This window comes from Callospermophilus lateralis, chromosome 2 (genome assembly GCF_048772815.1).
Source record: "Callospermophilus lateralis isolate mCalLat2 chromosome 2, mCalLat2.hap1, whole genome shotgun sequence".
In the NCBI taxonomy this organism is placed as follows: domain Eukaryota; kingdom Metazoa; phylum Chordata; class Mammalia; order Rodentia; family Sciuridae; genus Callospermophilus; species Callospermophilus lateralis.
In genome coordinates this window covers 23,115,582-23,132,923 of record NC_135306.1, presented here as the reverse complement: position 1 = coordinate 23,132,923, position 17,342 = coordinate 23,115,582, and the positions used below count along the sequence as shown (strand labels likewise).

General features: G+C 41.3%; 1 protein-coding gene across 3 annotated transcripts in view; it reads left to right on the top strand.

Annotated features, from left to right (window-relative positions):
- Positions 1–17,342, top strand: part of Palm2akap2 (PALM2 and AKAP2 fusion) — a 457,063-nt gene that overhangs the window by 314,930 nt on the left and 124,791 nt on the right. For all 3 annotated transcript variants that reach the window (XM_076845693.2, XM_076845695.2, XM_076845694.2), the window contains one exon: positions 6,100–6,185. In XM_076845693.2, coding sequence (XP_076701808.2) covers positions 6,100–6,185 — 86 coding nt within the window. The remainder of the gene's footprint in view (positions 1–6,099; positions 6,186–17,342) is intronic.

Sequence of the window (17,342 nt, the reverse complement as noted above, 5' to 3'; positions counted from 1 at the left end):
CCACACAGACCCCGAGCTCAGCTCCCACATTCTGTTCACACTGTCCCATCAGCTCTCCAACACTGCTCCCAGCAGCGATCAACAGGAAAGAAAGGAGCTGTGAAAATTAACAGAGCACAGACAGGGACTACAGACAGAGAGGTCCATGCTAGGGATCTGGAAGCTGAGGCTGAAGGACTTACTCATCTAACTGTGTGTCTAGGTGGGAAGATGTATAAAAATACAAACAACAATAAGTGTTGGCAAGGATGTGGGGGAAAGGCTCACTCATACATTGCTGGTGGGACAGCAATGGTGCAGCCAATATGGAAAGCAGTATGGAGATTCCTTGGGAAACTGGGAATGGAACCACCATTTGACCCAGCTATCCCTCTTCTCAGTCTATACCCAAAGGACTTAAAAACAGCATACTACAGGGACACAGACACATCAATGTTTATAGCAGCACAATTCACAGTAGCTAAACTGTGGAACCAACCTAGATGCCCTTCAATAGATGAATGGATAAAAAAAAAATGTGGCATATATACACAATGGAATATTAGCAATAAAAGAAAATAAAATCATGACATTTGCAAGTAAATGGATGGAGTTAGAGAAGATAATGCTAAGTGAAGTTAGCCAATCCCCAAAAAACAAATGTCAAATGTTTTTGATGTAAGGAAGCTGACTCATAGTGGGATAGGGAGGGGGGAGCATGGGAGGAATTGACAAACTCTAGATAGGGCAGAGGGGTTGGAGAGGAAGGGAGGGGACATGGGGTTAGAAATGATGGTGGAATGTGATGGACATTATTATCCAAAGTACATGTCTGAAGACACAAATTGATGTGAATATTCTTTATATACAACCAGAGATATGAAAAATTGTGCTCTACATGTGTAATAAGAATTTTAATGCATTCCACTGTCATATATAAATTAAAAAATTAATTTAAAAAAGCAATAAAAACATCCTTGTAAGCCCAAATTGAGGCAGGAGGATTGCAGATTTGAAGCCAGCCTCAGCAATTTAGAGAGGCCCTCAGCAACTTACAGAGAGACCTTGTCTCAACATAAAAAATAAAAAGGGCTGGGGATGTGGCTCAGTGGTTGAGTGTCCCCCAGTTCAATCCCCAATACCAAAACAAAACAAAACAAAAATATTAAAAAATAAAACTTTTCTGTTCTCACAATTTAAGATTAAGGCCATTTTTAGCATATTTTATTTTGGGGAGCTGTGTACCAGGGATTGAATTCAGAGGCACTCAGCCACTGAGCCACATCCCCAGCCCTATTTTGTACTTTATTTAGAGACAGGGTCTCACTGAGTTGCTTAGCCCCTCACTTTGGCTGAGGCTGATTTTGAACTCAAGATCCTCCTGTGTCAGCCTCCCAAGTCCCAAGCCTCTGGGATTACAGGCGTGGGCCACCGCGCCTGGCTTAAGAACATTTTTAAACCGAAGTGTTATATCTATTTTTTTTTTTTTTTTTTTACTCAAGCTTGCCATAAAGAAGTTATAGGCTATCAAGTATGAAGTGTTTTCTTGATCGCAGTCTAAAATTTTGAGAATGCTAATGTTTGTGTCTCTTCCCTCCCTCTCCGCCCTCCCCCCTCTCTTCCTGTACTGGGGATTGCACCCAGAGCTTCGCATCTGACACCAAGCTACACCCACAACCCTTTTATCTCATTCTTTTGGCCATAAAACTCTTAATAAAGATAGTATTGATTGCAAAAGGCACGATCTCAGCAGAGAGAAATTTCCTCCCAAACTAGAATAATACATTTATGTGACATTATACATTTTTATGCTGCAGTTAAATTTGCATAATTAAAGATAAAAGTACTTAAAAATGTGGATGTGTAACCGATGTGATTCTGCAATCTTTGTAATGTTTTGAATAACCAATAAAAAAAATAAAAAAATAAAAAAATAAAAAGATAAAAGTACTTGATCCAGCCTGACACAGTGGTGGGTGCCTATAGTTCCAGCTATTGGGAGGCTGAAGCAGAAGGATCACTTGAGCCCATGAGTTTGAGGCCAGCCTGGACAACATAGTCAGACCCCATCTCAAAAGAAAAAGAATGCCTGATATAAAATGATTTTTATTCATAATTTTTGTTATACATTCTATCTATTAGCTATCATTATAATAACCCTGCTTCACAAGTCATTCTGGTACTACTCAATAGTTTTTATTGTCCTATATGTGCAGACCTTGGACGGGGGTTGAGTGACTTAAACTTGGATTGTCTCTGACATGAAGATTGAGTTCAAGTCTTCTCCCCATGATTCCCATTCCTTTGTAGGCTAGCTGGGACATGTCCTTCTCATGCCAAAGCAGTAGAGCAAGAGGTCAAAGCTCACCATACAAGCCCATTTCCAAACTTTGCTACTCTTAGGCCTATTTACTTCCTATCAAATTTGAAGTGTTTTCTTGATTGCAGTCAAAGAAAACATCAGCAGGACAAGGAAAATAATTTCTCCCCATAGTGGGAGGGGAGGGGAATGAATATTTGCAGAACAATTTTATAGACTTCCATTTAAATTGAATATGCTAATCACCATGGTGCACTCCTGTAACCCCAGGAGGGTTACAGGAGGCTAAGGCAGGAGGATTGCCAGCCTTGGTAATTTAGTGAGACCCTGTCTCAATAAAAAATTAAAGGGCTGGGGATGTAGGTCAGTAATAGAGCAACCCTGACACTGCAAAAAAAATTTTTAATTAATTAATTAAATGCCATATGGTTATTCATTATGCCCAATGTGTGTGTCTGTAGGCTCAGACCTACTAACATGGCTTAAACCAAGAGTGATGATTAGTCTGTTAATGCAAAACACATCAGGGAAATAATCTATTTATGTAGGAGCAGAGATTTCTGTCCCAGAAACTTGAGAATAAGACAAAGCCCACAATGTCTTTGCAGGAATTTCTAAGACATGTCACCAAACTCCTCTGACCCAATTTCTGAAACCTGGTCGAAGTCTATTTGCGCCTTGCAGTGAATTACAGCCCAAAGATCTTGAGTAATTCATTGTGCAAATATCTAGTAAAACGAGGCTTTTAAGACCCAGCATATAGGGCTGGGGATGTGGCTCAAGCGGTAGCGCGCTCCCCTGGCATGCGTGCGGCCAGGGTTCGATCCTCAGCACCACATACAAAGAAAGATGTTGTGTCCGCCGAGAACTAAAAAAATAAATAAATATTAAAAAAAAAGACCCAGCATATAAAATAAGGACATGTAACCAATGCTAATATATTAAAATTTAATTAATTTCATACTAGTTTATTCAAATATCATGTAAGTTCAAATAATTGTTAGTATTTTATCACCTGGTTGGTCGGTTGATTCATATTAGAAACGCTAGTGTAGCAAACTTACTCACCTCTGTATTCGTTTTGTTTTTCTTTTGTTTTGGTGCTGGGGGCCTTGTGTGCTAAGCTGTAAACTACCAACCCCTGGGCTACATCCCCAGCCCTCTGGTTTCTTAGCTTAGCACAGTGCTGGTAAATATGTCTTGTGGGACAAATCTGGCCCACTGCTTGTTTCGATAAATAAAGTTTTATTGGAATCTAGCTGTGCCTGTTCGTTTATATGTTGTCAATGACTGCTTTTACTCTATAAAGGAGGCTTGAGAATTGGCAACAGAAAAGACAAGACCAAGCCAGGGTGGACATAAGTTAAATTATAAAAACTAAAGATTAAAGTAGAAAAAAGTAGTTTAGCAGTTCATGTTGCCTACTTCTTTTTTTAGGGGTGGGGGTACCAGGGATTGAACTCAGGGACACTCAACCACTGAGCCACATCCCCAGCCCTATTTTATATTTTATTTAGAGACGGAGTCTCACTGAGTTGCTTAGTGCCTCACCATTGCTGAGGCTGGCTTTGAACTTGTGATCCTCCTGCTGGGATTAAAGGCGTGCATCACCAGGCCTGGCCCAGACTGCCTACTTCTAAGAGGACCTTTTGTTCTTCATAACTAGATAACATTATGTCACTGTTTCATAGGCGGTTTAAATTAGTTCTATGGATTAGAACACCAGAATTATTAGTGTCCATTTTCATCTAAGATATTTATTCTCTTAACGTTCTTGGTCCTATTGAAACATTTCAGTATACAAAAAAACTGCAATGTTGATACTCAAGAGAAAAGCCATTATCATGTGTATGCTGATCATTATGATCTGTGTGGTACAATTTTTTGGACTATCATGTCCTTCAAAAACAAAACAAAACAAACAAACAAAAAGACAAGACCACAAAGCCTAAATATTCACTATTTGGCAAACAGTAAAGTTTCTCAGTCCTGAATTAATGTAATATGAGACTGTTGGAATTTTGGAATTTGGGTTATTCACACAGGTCTATGGGTCTCAGATGAATATTCTTCTTGAGTTATCCTTAGGGAAAATTATTTGTTAAAGAAATCAGTGATGTAAATAAATAATACATGCAGTTTTGCATGTATTTTAATATTTCATGTTCTAAGCACTCATTTCTAAAACAGTTATAATACCAGTTATAAACTCATATGGGCTGGGAGTGTAACTCAGTGGTAGAGTGCATGCCCAATATGGGAGGTAAGACCCTTGCTTCCCCAATGTTTTTTTTTTTTTTTTTTAAGGTGGCTGAGAGGGAGAGAGAGAATTTTTTTAATATTTATTTTTTAGTTTTCGGCGGACACAACATCTTTGTATGTGGTGCTGAGGATGGAACCTGGGCCGCACGCATGCCAGGCGAGCACGCTACCGCTTGAGCCACATCCCCACCCCTTTCTTCCCCAATGTTGAAGAATAACACCAGAGAGGCACACGGAGGCAAAGTCAGAGTAGAAATTAGAAGTTTGTTAAAGGACAGCAGAAAAGACTTCTCCCAGAGGAAGAAGGGGACCCAAGAAGTGGAATCCGTGGAAGTGCGGTTGTCTCTCCATTTTATAGTTTTCAGTGATGGGATGTAGGTGGGAAGGCCCGAGGGGTGGGACACAGGTGGGCCAAAGAAATAATCTGGGCAGGAAGGACTTCATTAACACTTCTTTGGGATGGGCTATCTTCAAATACACTGGGGCTGTTCATTAACATTTCTTTGGATTGGACTTTGGGCCTAGGGCTTTTCTTGGGACTTCATTAACATTTTAAGAGTTGCTCAACTTTTCTGGAAATTAATTCTCAACATGGCCTCCATTTTAGATTTCACTCGATATTAGACCCGATTTACATAACTACACTGACTACCTAATTTTAAATCTGGCTTCAGGTTCAATCCCCAGCACTGGGGGGGGGAGGGGGGGGAATTATCTTCTTCTTAAAGTAGACTCTGAGAAATTGAAGTATTCTTTATTAGCCTTTAAGGAGATGACTTTACTTGTAATACATTGAAAGTCATTACCTCAAACTTTTCACTAAGGCCATCCCAGCTCTATTTACCTTATCATGTCTGGATTAGTGCAGCTTTATTAAACTGTGTTCCTTCAGAACAACAGCACCTGATCTCTTCTTTGAGGTCAGATAGAAGAAAACTTTGCATTTTTCCAGATATCCATTCTTGGACAACTTTAAGAAGAAAGAAACACTAGCACCCCATGAGACGTGCAGGGAAAATGCATACAGGTTTAAAAGTGATAATAAACTCTTAAAAGTGACAATAAACTCTCAGACCTTTCCAGGGGGTGTGTGGAATTGAGAACAGGGAATTATCTGGAGTCATTTCTACTGAGTGTGTATGCTGTGTAGGCTTCTGGTGTTCTGGGATTCACTTTAAGGCCCATGTGAGACCTCAGCATGAGGCCTGGATGTTGGAGGAGTTCATTCCAACCCCTTCTGCAACATCTGGGGTAGGAACAGAATCTGTAAAATTCAGGATTTTTAAAAAATTGTATCATACTGAACATCACATTTTTGATAATGAAGTCCAAAATTGGAGATTAGATAAAAACAGAAGAGGTGCTAACTGACCATACTTCCAGAAGGAAGCTTTCCCAGTAACCCCCAGGTAGGTAAGTGGCCACAGGTCACCATCTGTCTCCTTTCATACAGGCTTGGAATCTACCAAAGGACATCTATGTGTCTTTCCATGTCTGCTGAATCCACTTGGCTCAAATGGACTTATTTTTTTCCCCAGGGGTCGGATGGCAAAGTGTGCTGCTAACAGGAGATGAGACAGGCTCAGGTGCCCCAGAAACATCCAGCCCAGACATGACTCTGAAGGTAAGGGATCTTTCTCAGGTGGATCCTCCAAGTGTATCCTTAGAGCAATGGAGGCCTATGCAGGCTTCTCTGGGGCAGAATGAGCCTCACTCCCCACCTGCTGGGCTCTCTGTCTCTATTCACTGATGCCTCTCAGTGAGACACCCGGACATAGAATTTCCTGAATTCTGGTACTAGATTGGGAAACCACCTGAATGCCAGAATCTAAGACTCGATTTCCAATGGGCCTGTTGGGGGGTCTTCAGTGAACATCGGTTTGTATGTAGGCTATTTGCAATTGGTAACCCTGTTGGGACAGTGAAGCAAATCTGAAAATTCTGAGCTGAGAAATCAGGCCCCACTGTGCATTATGAAGAAAGGTCAGAGAGGCATGAAGTAACTTTGATCTTGACTCAAGATTTCCAGTGATGTCAGCGGGAAGGCAGCTCGTGGGCCATTCCAGCTAGAATGCTAATGTCCAAAGGTTTGCAAAATGACTCATCTGGGAATCAACTAAATTATCACTGCTCAAGTTAAATGCATGAAATTGGTAACCATTGCCTAGATTAAGGAACCCATAGTAAAAGTTATCAGAGCCTCGATCACTTCCCTTCTATTACTGGTTTCAACATAAAAGAGTGGGCCTCCTCTATGGAATTCTGTGTTTTAGTAAACAAAGTCCGGGGGTGGGAGAACTTTCTCACATTTTTGTTTGAATGATTAGAATTTTAATATATGCCACTTCTGAATATCTCTTTGAAAAACAGAAGTAATGTCCCTTTAGAAATTGTGATAGAACAGATGTTTCTCTCCTGGAATTATTATAAGTTATACAAGATAAATCAATTTAAGGTTTTTTTGTTTGTTTGTTTGTTTGTTTTTTGTAACATGCAGGCTGAACTAGTAATATTATCTATGTTAGAAAGTTCAAGGCAGAAATTAAATGTGAAATTAAATGAAAAACAGGACAGTAGCCTGATTGGTCAAAAAGGCAACTAACCTACATAACAACCATCCATGCTGATAATTCATTTTGCCTGTTATTGTGTTTAGCAGGATTTGCAATATTATAAGTTGCAATGGTATATTGGTGCTCTGTTGACTGTTAAGGCAAATCCTGACTAGTTTGAATCTAGGATTGGTGTTGGGCAAAAGGCAGATGGGTGCCAACAGTGAAACCCGATGAGTTTAGATTTGCTATCTCAGAATCTGTTATCTTTTTGAGAATTTTTCTTGGGGGGTGCTGAGGATTGAATGGTCTTGTGTACCCTTAGAGCGATGGAGGCCTATGCAGGCTTCTCTGGGGCAGAAGGAGCTTCACCCTCCACCTGCTCGGGTTCTCTGTCTCTATTCACTGATATCGTTCAGTGAGGCACCCAGACATAGAATTTCCTGAATTCTGGTGGATTGGGAGGCAAGCACTCTTCTTGGGCTATATCTCCAGCCCAAGAATTGTTTTTTGTGAGATGTGTTTCTGGTATAGCTGCAGATGTGGTATGGGTGGATAAATAAATGATCAGAAAGATGGGAGTTAGTTTTTATAAAAGCAAATGATACCAGGTGTGGAGATGCACACCTGTAATCCCAGCTACTTGGGAGACAGAAGCAGGAGAATCTCAAGTTCAAAGCTAGCCTTGGTGACTTAGCAAGACCCTTAGTAATTTAGGAAGACCCTATCTCAAAACAAAAAATAAAAAGAACTGGGGCTATATAGCTCAAAGTTGGAGCATTTGCCTAGAATGTGTGAGGCCCTGGGTTCAATCCTCAGCACTGTGAGCCCCAACAAATAACAACAACAAAACATTATAGCAATAGAACTTGGTTTATCAGGGCTGGGGATATAGCTCAGTTGGTAGAATACTTGCTTTACATGCACAAGGCCCTGGGTTTAATCCCCAGTAACACACACACACACACACACAAAAAAAAAAAAAAAAAAAAAAAAAGACCTTGATTTATTGACACTTCTCAAGGGGAAGGAATATCCACAGAAATTATACCTTTACTTCTTCTTTACTTCTTCCACTTTGATCTTCTTTTGATAAACATATCTATTTTAATGCTAACAATTATTTTTTTCTGAAATATTGTACTTTTTTTTTTTTTTTGGCTTTGTTCTTGATTTTTTTTTTTAAATCATGATCATCTGAGTCAGGTGAGGTAGCGCAAGCCTGTAATTCCAGTGATTCTGGAAGCTGAGGCAGGAGGATCTCAAGTTCTAGGCCAGCCTGGGCAACCCAGGGAGAGCCTCTTTTTTTTTTTTTTTGTACTAGTAGTAGGGATTGAACCCAGGGGTACTTAACCACTGAGCCACATCCCACCCCTTTTTATTTGAGACAGGGTTTCACTAAATTGCTTAGGATCTTGCTAAGTTGCTGAGTCTGGCCTCAAATTTGTGATCTGTCACTGCCTCCGGAGTCACTGGGATTAGAGTCTTGTGCCCCATTTCCAGCTAATTCTGTCTCAAAATAAACTAAAAAGGGCTGGAGGCATATAACTCAGTGGTAAAGTGCCCCTGGGTTCAATCCTCACACCAAACCAAATAAACAAAAATATCATAATTAACTAAATGTAGTTTTGGCTACTACCTGTAGTGTGGTTTTTTTAATATTATTTTTCAGTTTTTCGGTGGACACAACATCTTTATTTTCTTTTTTATGTGGTGCTAAGGATCGAACCCAGCGCCCCACGCATGCCAGTCGAGCGCATTACCTCTTGAGCCACATCCTCAGCCCCTACCTATAGTGTTTTAATACTATGTTTTATTTTGAAATAGCAAAGTCATGCTTCTAAAAATATATACGATGTAGATAAGTGAATTCTTAAGCAAACCTGTCATTCTAAGGAATATTAATAATAAGAGTGTATATATATATATATATATATATTATTTTTTAGTTGTTGATTAACTTTTATTTTATTCATTTATTTATATGTAGTACTGAGAATCAAACCCAGTGCCTCACACATATGAAGCATTCTACCACTGAGCCACAACCCTGGCACAAGAGTTGTTATATTTAAAACACCTTCTAAACACATTGAAGTAGGTAGGCACACCACATGGGCCTGCCTGACTTTGTTTTTTGAGGTGCTGGGGTCCAGTTCACTGCCTTGCAATCATTCTGCTACTGATCTACACTGCAGGCTGCTTGACAGTTTTAAATGATTCCGGTTAGTGGGTTGAATTGCAAAACACCACTTCCCCACCCTCAAAAAGATATGTCCAAGTCCTAACTCCTGGTACCTATGAATGTGACCTTATTTGGAAAAACTGTCTTTGCAGATATAATTAAGAATCTTGAGATGAGATCACTCCACATTAACTGGGTGATGTTAAGTCTAATGACTTGTGCCCTAATAAAATAGAAGGAAGTGGATATGCGTGGAGAAGGCCTTGTAAGGAGACAGAGACAGAGATTGTAATTCTGCAGCCCAAGCCTAAAACCCAACGGAGGGCTGGGGGTGTCAGTCAGTGGCAGGGAGCTTGCTCAGTGTATGCAGGGCCCTGGGTTCCATCCCCAGCATCTCCCCCAAACCCCCAAATGAACAAACAAATGGAGTCACCAGTAGCCAGAGGAGGCAAGGAAGAAGTCTCCAGTAGACCTCTTGAGGGAACGTAGCTCCGCTCATACTCTGAACTGTTGGCCTCCAGAACTGTGAGAGAATAAATTTCTGTTGTGTCAACTTAAGTTTGTGCCACTTAGTTATGGCTTCACTAGGAGATTAATACTAGGACTTTTCCAAGAGTCCCTCCAACTTTTTTTGTGTGTGTGTCTGTTTCAGTTGCTATCTATGTATTTTGAAGTGTTGGGAACGGAACCCAAGCCTTGTCCATGCGCTCTACCACTGAGCGCCACCCTGTCCTCACCTACTCTTTTGATTACTAAGGCCATGGAGGTTGGTGAACCAATATTCTGCAGATTCCTCTCTACTACCTGATTTCACCCTGCTCACCCTTTACAAAGCTAGTTTTACCTGCTCTTGTTTTAGGAGAGCCAGGAGTCTTTTCAGTTTGTATCATCACCACTCACTAGAAGAAAAAGGTAGTCTTATTTCAGGGCAGCTTCGATATTGTATCTTGTTCTGTTTTGCTGCTTGTCCAGACACTGATGAACTAACTAATGAAGAAATAAAAGGTATGGATCAGTATTTCGTTAAACTTTGCAGACTGTGAAATCACTTGCTGTGAAAGAAGGAAAGAAAGATTGCCTCACCTGCACAACGCCCTGGGTTCAATCCTCAGCACCACCAAAAAAAAAAAAAAGAAAGGAAGGAAGGAAGAAAGTAAGGAAAACTTTCCAGGATCCTTTCAACAGAAAATCTGAGCCTAAGAATTAGCACCTTTTGTGGGGGAATCAGGGCTGAGGATCACCCCAGGGCCTCCCTCATACTAGGCAAGTGTTACTGCTGAGCTCCATCCCCAGGCCCCGAAATTAGCTTGCTTTTTTTTTGGACAAAGAGTACCAGGGATTGAACCCAGAGCTACTTCACCACTATGCCACATCCCCAGCCCTTTTTATTTATTAATTTTTATTTTGAGACAGGGTCACACTAAATTGTTTAGGCTCTGACTAAATTGCTAAGGCTCGCTTTGAACTTGTGATTCTCCTGCCTCAGCCTCTGAAGTGTTGCTGGCATTATAGGCAAGTGCTACTGCACCCAGCTAAGAAGTAGCATTCTAAAATGCTGAGTCTATAGTTCCAGCTACTTGGGAGGCTGAGGCAGAAGAATCACTTCATCCCAGAAGCTTGAGACCAGACTATGTAATAAAACAAGACTTCATCACAAAAAAGAAGGAGAGAGGGGGGGGGAGGGAGGGAGGGAGGGAGGGAGGAAAGGCGAGTTAGCATTTTTTCTAAGGCTTGATTGCTTCTGGAAAACCTTGTCTTAGCATCCTGCTGACCTTGCCTCTCTGGTTGTCCAACTTGTTACCAGAGTCAGGATATTTTGAGTCCCCCAACTCCAGCACCAGGATGACATGCAAATTCCTGAAGCATTCCATATTAAAAACAAAAGACAAGGGCTGGGGTGTAGCTCAGCGGTAGGGTAACTTGCCTGGCCTAGGGCCTATTCAATCCCCAGCATTACAAAACAGAAAGAAAGGGGATGGGGGGAGGATAAAAAAGCATGGCCTTTACTCAGTGCTTCTTGGATCTTCCTCCTCTCCTTCCCTTGGTTAATTTTCTTTGGTTCAAATATTCCCTCCTCCATCAGCACTTTCTGGACAGCATTGCTGGTCCTTCTCCTCCATAGCCAGACACATAAAGAACCTGGATGTCATGACATAATATCCAGCCTCTCCCCTGCCAGGAAGCCACTTCCATCAAGGTCAGCATGCCCAGCGCTTGGCCCCATGTCCAACACGTGTGTGCAGTCTTCTCTATTAGGAAAGCAAATGCGCGTCCACCTTCACCTTGGCTGCACTAGGCCCATCTCAGGCTTTTCTCAGGCCCGTTGCCTCTGTTCCCACTCAGGGTCTTCCTCTTGCTGCCCACTTCCTGGCTTCCCCTCGAAGGCTACTTTCCTCTGTTTGGTTGTTCACTCAGCACCTCCAAATTACAGCTCCTTTCTTTTTCTCTCCCCTTTTTCTTATTACTGCTTTGGTTTTCTTAATACACTTTTACTAATGTATATTATTTTCATACTCTGAAGTTCCCCTCTATAAGTGTATGATTCAATCATTTTTAGCAGATTTACCAACCATCACCAGTTCTAGAACATTTAACAAGATCCTTCGGTCCCTATTACAGTTCATGGCCCTCCCTACTCCAGCCCAAGGCTGTGGACTCATGCAACCTGTGCTCTTTTGTGTCTGGTTTAGCACATATTTTGTTTTGTTTTGTTTTTTCGAGTTTATCCATGGCATAGCTGCTGTCACTATCCTTTCCATTCCTGTTAATGTTGGCCAATATTTCGTTTCTGAGTATGCCACTATTTGGGTACCCCAAACACTGCTGATTTTTTATGATGCTGGGGCTCAAACCCACGACCTGGCACATGACAGGCAAGTGCTCCACCACTGAGCTACGTCAGTAGTTCTGGGTCATCTTTTGATTTATTTATTTATTTAAATTGTTTTTAGTTGTAGATGCACACAATATCTTTATTTTATGTATTTATTCTTATGCAGTACTGAAGATCGAACCCAGTGCCTCACGCACGTGAGGCAAGTGCTCCACCACTGAACCACAGCCCCAGCCCCTATCTTTTTATCATTTTTGTCCAATCACAAGTTGATGAACTTTGGGCTGTTTCTAGTTTCTGTCAGTAACGCTTCCATGAACAGTTACATGTGGCTCTTTGGGTGGACATATGTCTCACTGGATTTGAAATTGCTGGGTCATGGGCTGGGGCTGGGGCTCAGTGGTGGAGCACTTGCCTAGCACATGTGAGGCACTGGGTTCAATCCTCAGCACCACATAAAAATAAATAAATAAAATAAAGGTATTGTGTCCACCTACAATTAAAAAACATTTAAAAAAAGAAAAGAAATTGCTGCATCATGTGATAACTCTGTGTTTAATGTTTGAAAAACCATCAACTACATTTTCTACTGTGTCTGTACCATTTTACACCCTACCAGTAATGCATGGGTATAAAGTAACCATCCTGGTGGATATAAAGTATCTCATTGTGACTTTGATTTGTATTTCTCTGGTGTCTACTTGAATATCTTTTCTCTTTTCATGTGCTTCTTGGCCATTTTGTATGAGGTTAGTTTATGTGTATGTGTGTGCTAGTGTTGAACTCAGGGCTTTCCACATACTCAGCAGGTGTTCTACCACTAAGCTCCACTCACCACCTTTGCAGGTCATTTTTTAAAATATATATATATATATAGTAGTTGGACACAATACCTTTATTTCATTTATTTATATGTGGTGCTGAGGATTGTACCCAGTGCCTCTCACATGATAGGCAAGCACTCTACCACTGAGCTACAACCCCAGCTGTGGTGAGCCATCCATGGGCTGTGTGTGTGAGCTATGTGAATTGGAGCTATATGAGGGGACAGGCCTGGCATTGCACGCTGATTGGGCTGTGGGACTCAAGTGTGCCTTTCCTCTCTCTGCCTGTGATCCCACATAGCACCTGAGATAGGTGTGACTTACTAAGATGTCAATCAATCTGCTGATCACCAGACATCCCAAAGTCCACCTTTGAAACATTATCCCCTGCCTTATTTGGTGAAGAACATTCCATCGAATCTCCTTTGTGGGCCCTCCCTATAAAATAAAGAGACTCTGGGTGCACGCTCTCTTGCCTTCCAGCATGGAAGAGGTCCCTTGAGGTCGCAGAGCAGTCCCACCCTCGATCTGAGAAACTCATGTCCGTGATGTCCGTGATTTCTTCGTTTAATGTTGTAGCCATCTCTTTTGAACCCAGCTCATCTTGTCCGCGCAGGCAGCTGGCGAGACCCAGCCCCTGCAGATAATTTTTAATGGCTTGATTGCTTTTGTTTGCCATAATTTGTGCATTTTTTACAGCAAAGCACCCTCTCTTTGTCTCATTGCAAGTTCTCAAAGTTTTCTGCTGGGCATGGTGGTACACACCTGTAATCCCAGTGGCTCGGAAGGCTGAGGCAGGAGGATCCTGAGTTCAAAGCTAACCTCAGCAACAGCGAGGTGCTAAGCAATTCGGTGAGACCTTGTCTCTAAATAAAATACAAAATGGGGGTGAAGATATGGCTTGATGGTCAAGTGCCCCTGAGTTCAATCCCTGGTACCAAAAAAAAAAAAAGTTTTCTGAGTGAGGTACTTTCTTCTTTTTTTTTTTTTTGTACTAGACTTTCTTTCTTTTGGGACTTTGTTCTTGACTAAAGTGGGAGGGGGCACTCAGCTCATCCTTTCCCTGTCTCAAAATAAAATATAAAAAGGGCTGGGGATGTGGCTCAGTGGTGAAGCACCCCTGGGTTCAATGCCCAGTACCCAAAACAAACAAACCAACCTAATACATGTTAAAGAAATACCTGTAGGATTAAAATTGTGCTGTCATTCTAACCAAATATAGAAAGTAATCCCCTCGTGCCGTCTTTACCTTCCTTGCCTTCTTTTTCTGTATACAGTAAGACTAAAAATTATGTTTGTAAAGAGAAGCACACAAAATCCTAGCACAGCAGAATATTTTTCTGGGAAAGGAGCCTGTATTCACATACACTATTTTCTCTCTGGTGCTTAAGCAAGAAGCAAGGTTGGTACCCTTCAAGCACATTGGAGATTCCTCCTGCCATAGAGTCACTGGAAAAGGGCAGGTTTCCTAATCCAGAAGGCAGGAAAGCCACGTTATTTCCTAACATGTTGCTTTCTGTATGTAAAACTTCTTGCTGGGAGAGAGGCTGAAGGACAGATGTTCTCCATTACAAAAGGGGGAAAGCATTTCAGCTCTTCCGATGGGGTGGCGATTAGAGGCCACAGGTTAGAGCTTTCTTTGGCTTTTGCTTTAAGAAGCCTTTCTGCTGAGAGCCTTTTGTTGCCAGAGGTGGAGAACTAGTTGCCCTTTGTATTTTATGATGACGGCATTAGGAAGGATTCTTTGGGGCTGGGGCTTTGGACAAAAAGATGCATTTGGGACCAGAAGTCCTTCCTACGCTGGTACTTACATAAAGATCGCTCTAAATTTGCTTCTTGCCCAAAGGAAATATTTTATTGAAGATTCTTTTTTAAAAAAAAGAATACTTAAATCCTTTTAGGTTACTGAATGTCAGAGGAGGTTGCCAATGGTGGGTAAGAGGCAGACCAGTATTATATGGGTTAATTTTCAGGATATCCTTTAAAAAAAAAAAACACCTTTGGGCTGGGATTGTGGCTCAGCTGTAGAGCGCTTGCTTAGCACAGGTGGGACCCGGGTTCAATTCTCAGCACCACATTAAAATAAATAAATAAATAAAGGTGTTGTGTTGTGTCCATCTACAAAAAAGATTCTCTCTCTCTCTCTCTCTCTCTCTCTCTCTCTCTCTCTCTCTCTTTAAAAAAGAAAATACACCTTTGGTAGAGCTGGGACTGGGGCTCAGTGGTACAGCACCCACCTAGCATGTGTGAGGCATTGAGTTCGATTCTCAGAACCACATAGAAATGCATTCATTAAATAATAAAGGTCCACTGACAACTAAAAAAATATACAAAAAATAAAATACACCTTTGGGGCTGGGGGTGGAGCTTAGTGGAAAAGCACCTGTCTACCAGAGGAGAGGTGCTAGCTAGGTTCTATCTCCAATATCATAAAACAAAACGAAAGCAAATAATTTTTAAACTAAAAGAAAGATTAAAAATACACATTTTAAAGGAAATGGAGATGAAAGTTTCCGTTGTAAACTGTAATATACTGTGTCAACGTTGGTTATTTATTATCCCAATATGCTACATCCTGTTTGTCAAATAAATGAACTCATAGCCATCAGCAACTCTCGATTATTATGTACAGATGGGAATATTGCAGGCAAATGAAAGCTCTCAGGTACCTTCTTCCCTGGCCCTTTTGTTTTTTCACTGTGTTCCCTTCCCACCGATAAAAGCCAGCACTGATCAAGTGTTTGCACTGATCTGAGGACTATGCTAGACCCTGACATGCAACACATAATCTTCAAAACAGCCCTGCTAAGGAAGAACTGTTGTGAATTCCATTTTGCAGAAGTGGTGACTGTGGCATGGTAAAGCAAGGTAATTTACTCCAGACCCTAAAGCCAGGTGTGCTGGAGCCAGGTTTTAAACCCAGGTGGAAAGACACTTCTTTTTTCTTTTCAGTAGTGGGGATTGAACTCAGGGGCACTCGACCACTAAGCCACATCCCCAGCCCTGTTTTGTATTTTATTTAGAGACAGGGTCTCACTGAGTTGCTTAGCGCCTCATTTTTGCTGAGACTGGCTTTGAACTCACGATCCTCCTGTCTCATCCTCTCAAGGTGCTGGGATTACAGGTGTGTGCCACTGTGCCCAGCACTGGGAAGACACTTCTGTATTTGGGTATTAACGTATGCACATCCATGTTTTTATTAGCTAAATCAGGAGAGCTCCAAGGATGGGACAGGAGTAGCTTAGCCAGATAAAATATTGATCACCAGTGCCTAAAGGTGTGGCTCAATGGTAAAGTGTGTGTCTAGATGTGTGAAGTCCTGAGTTCAATCCCCTGTGCTATTAGAAAAATGCTAGACACCAGGTTAAGCTTGAATTCTAGATAATCAATGAAAAAAGTTTTAACTTTAGTATGCCCCTTGTATTGCACCAGACATACTTGTACTAAGAAATTGTTGTTTACCTAAAGTTCCAATTTAACTGGGTGTTGGGTATTTGTATTTGCCAAGTCTAGCAGACACAGAGAGGAGGGGTGAAGGGAACAGATAAATGTGTTCGTATTTTGATCATTGTAGTCTGGTATTATTTGTGCGTTTAGATTCCTTTCTCTCTTTCTCTTTCTTAGCCATGGCTTCCCTCCCCTCCCATTTCAGGTATGACAGTTACTAAAGGACAAGTTACAATTTGGTATCAAGATCTTAGTTGGCTTTATTTCCAGTTCTTCTCAGCCCGGCAACACTCATTCCATAAAGTGGAATAGTGTTATAGTTGGCTGAGAAGATGGTTTTGTAGACAGAGAAGGACTAGAAAAAGCAGGAACAGGGGACTAAAGCAGATGGGTCATTTCAGGGATCTTTTGTAAGGTGGGGACAGAGAGACAGAACCATTTTGTAAAAATTAAAGCAGAGGGAGATTTCTTGTCATGCTGATGGGCCTTTTAGGGAAATTTGGCCATCTTTTGCTAAGTTTTCTTTTTTGCTATTAGTATGTGCCCCACCCCATATCATGACTTTTCTGAAGCCTGTTCTAGAATCTTTATTTCAGCTGGGCTATCATTATTGGCCTGATTCATTTTCTGCAGATAGTTAAAATGTTGATGAAATATTCTTATGATTTTACCAATTCTCTGAATTGGTAACATTCCCTGGCTCTCAGCAGTCACCTCCTAAAATAGATGGCACTGGCCTGGATATTCCCAGCAAAAGTTCCGAAACATTCACAAATATTTCCTGAACACATCAGTGTATTTCCTTCTACGCACATTTGGAGCATTCCAACGGTGGGAATGACTAATGAGGTAAAGCCCTAGAAACTGTCTCACTCTTATCTCACAGGTCAGAGCCCACATTCAAATATTCCTGATTTCTCAGGCTGGGGATATAGCTCAG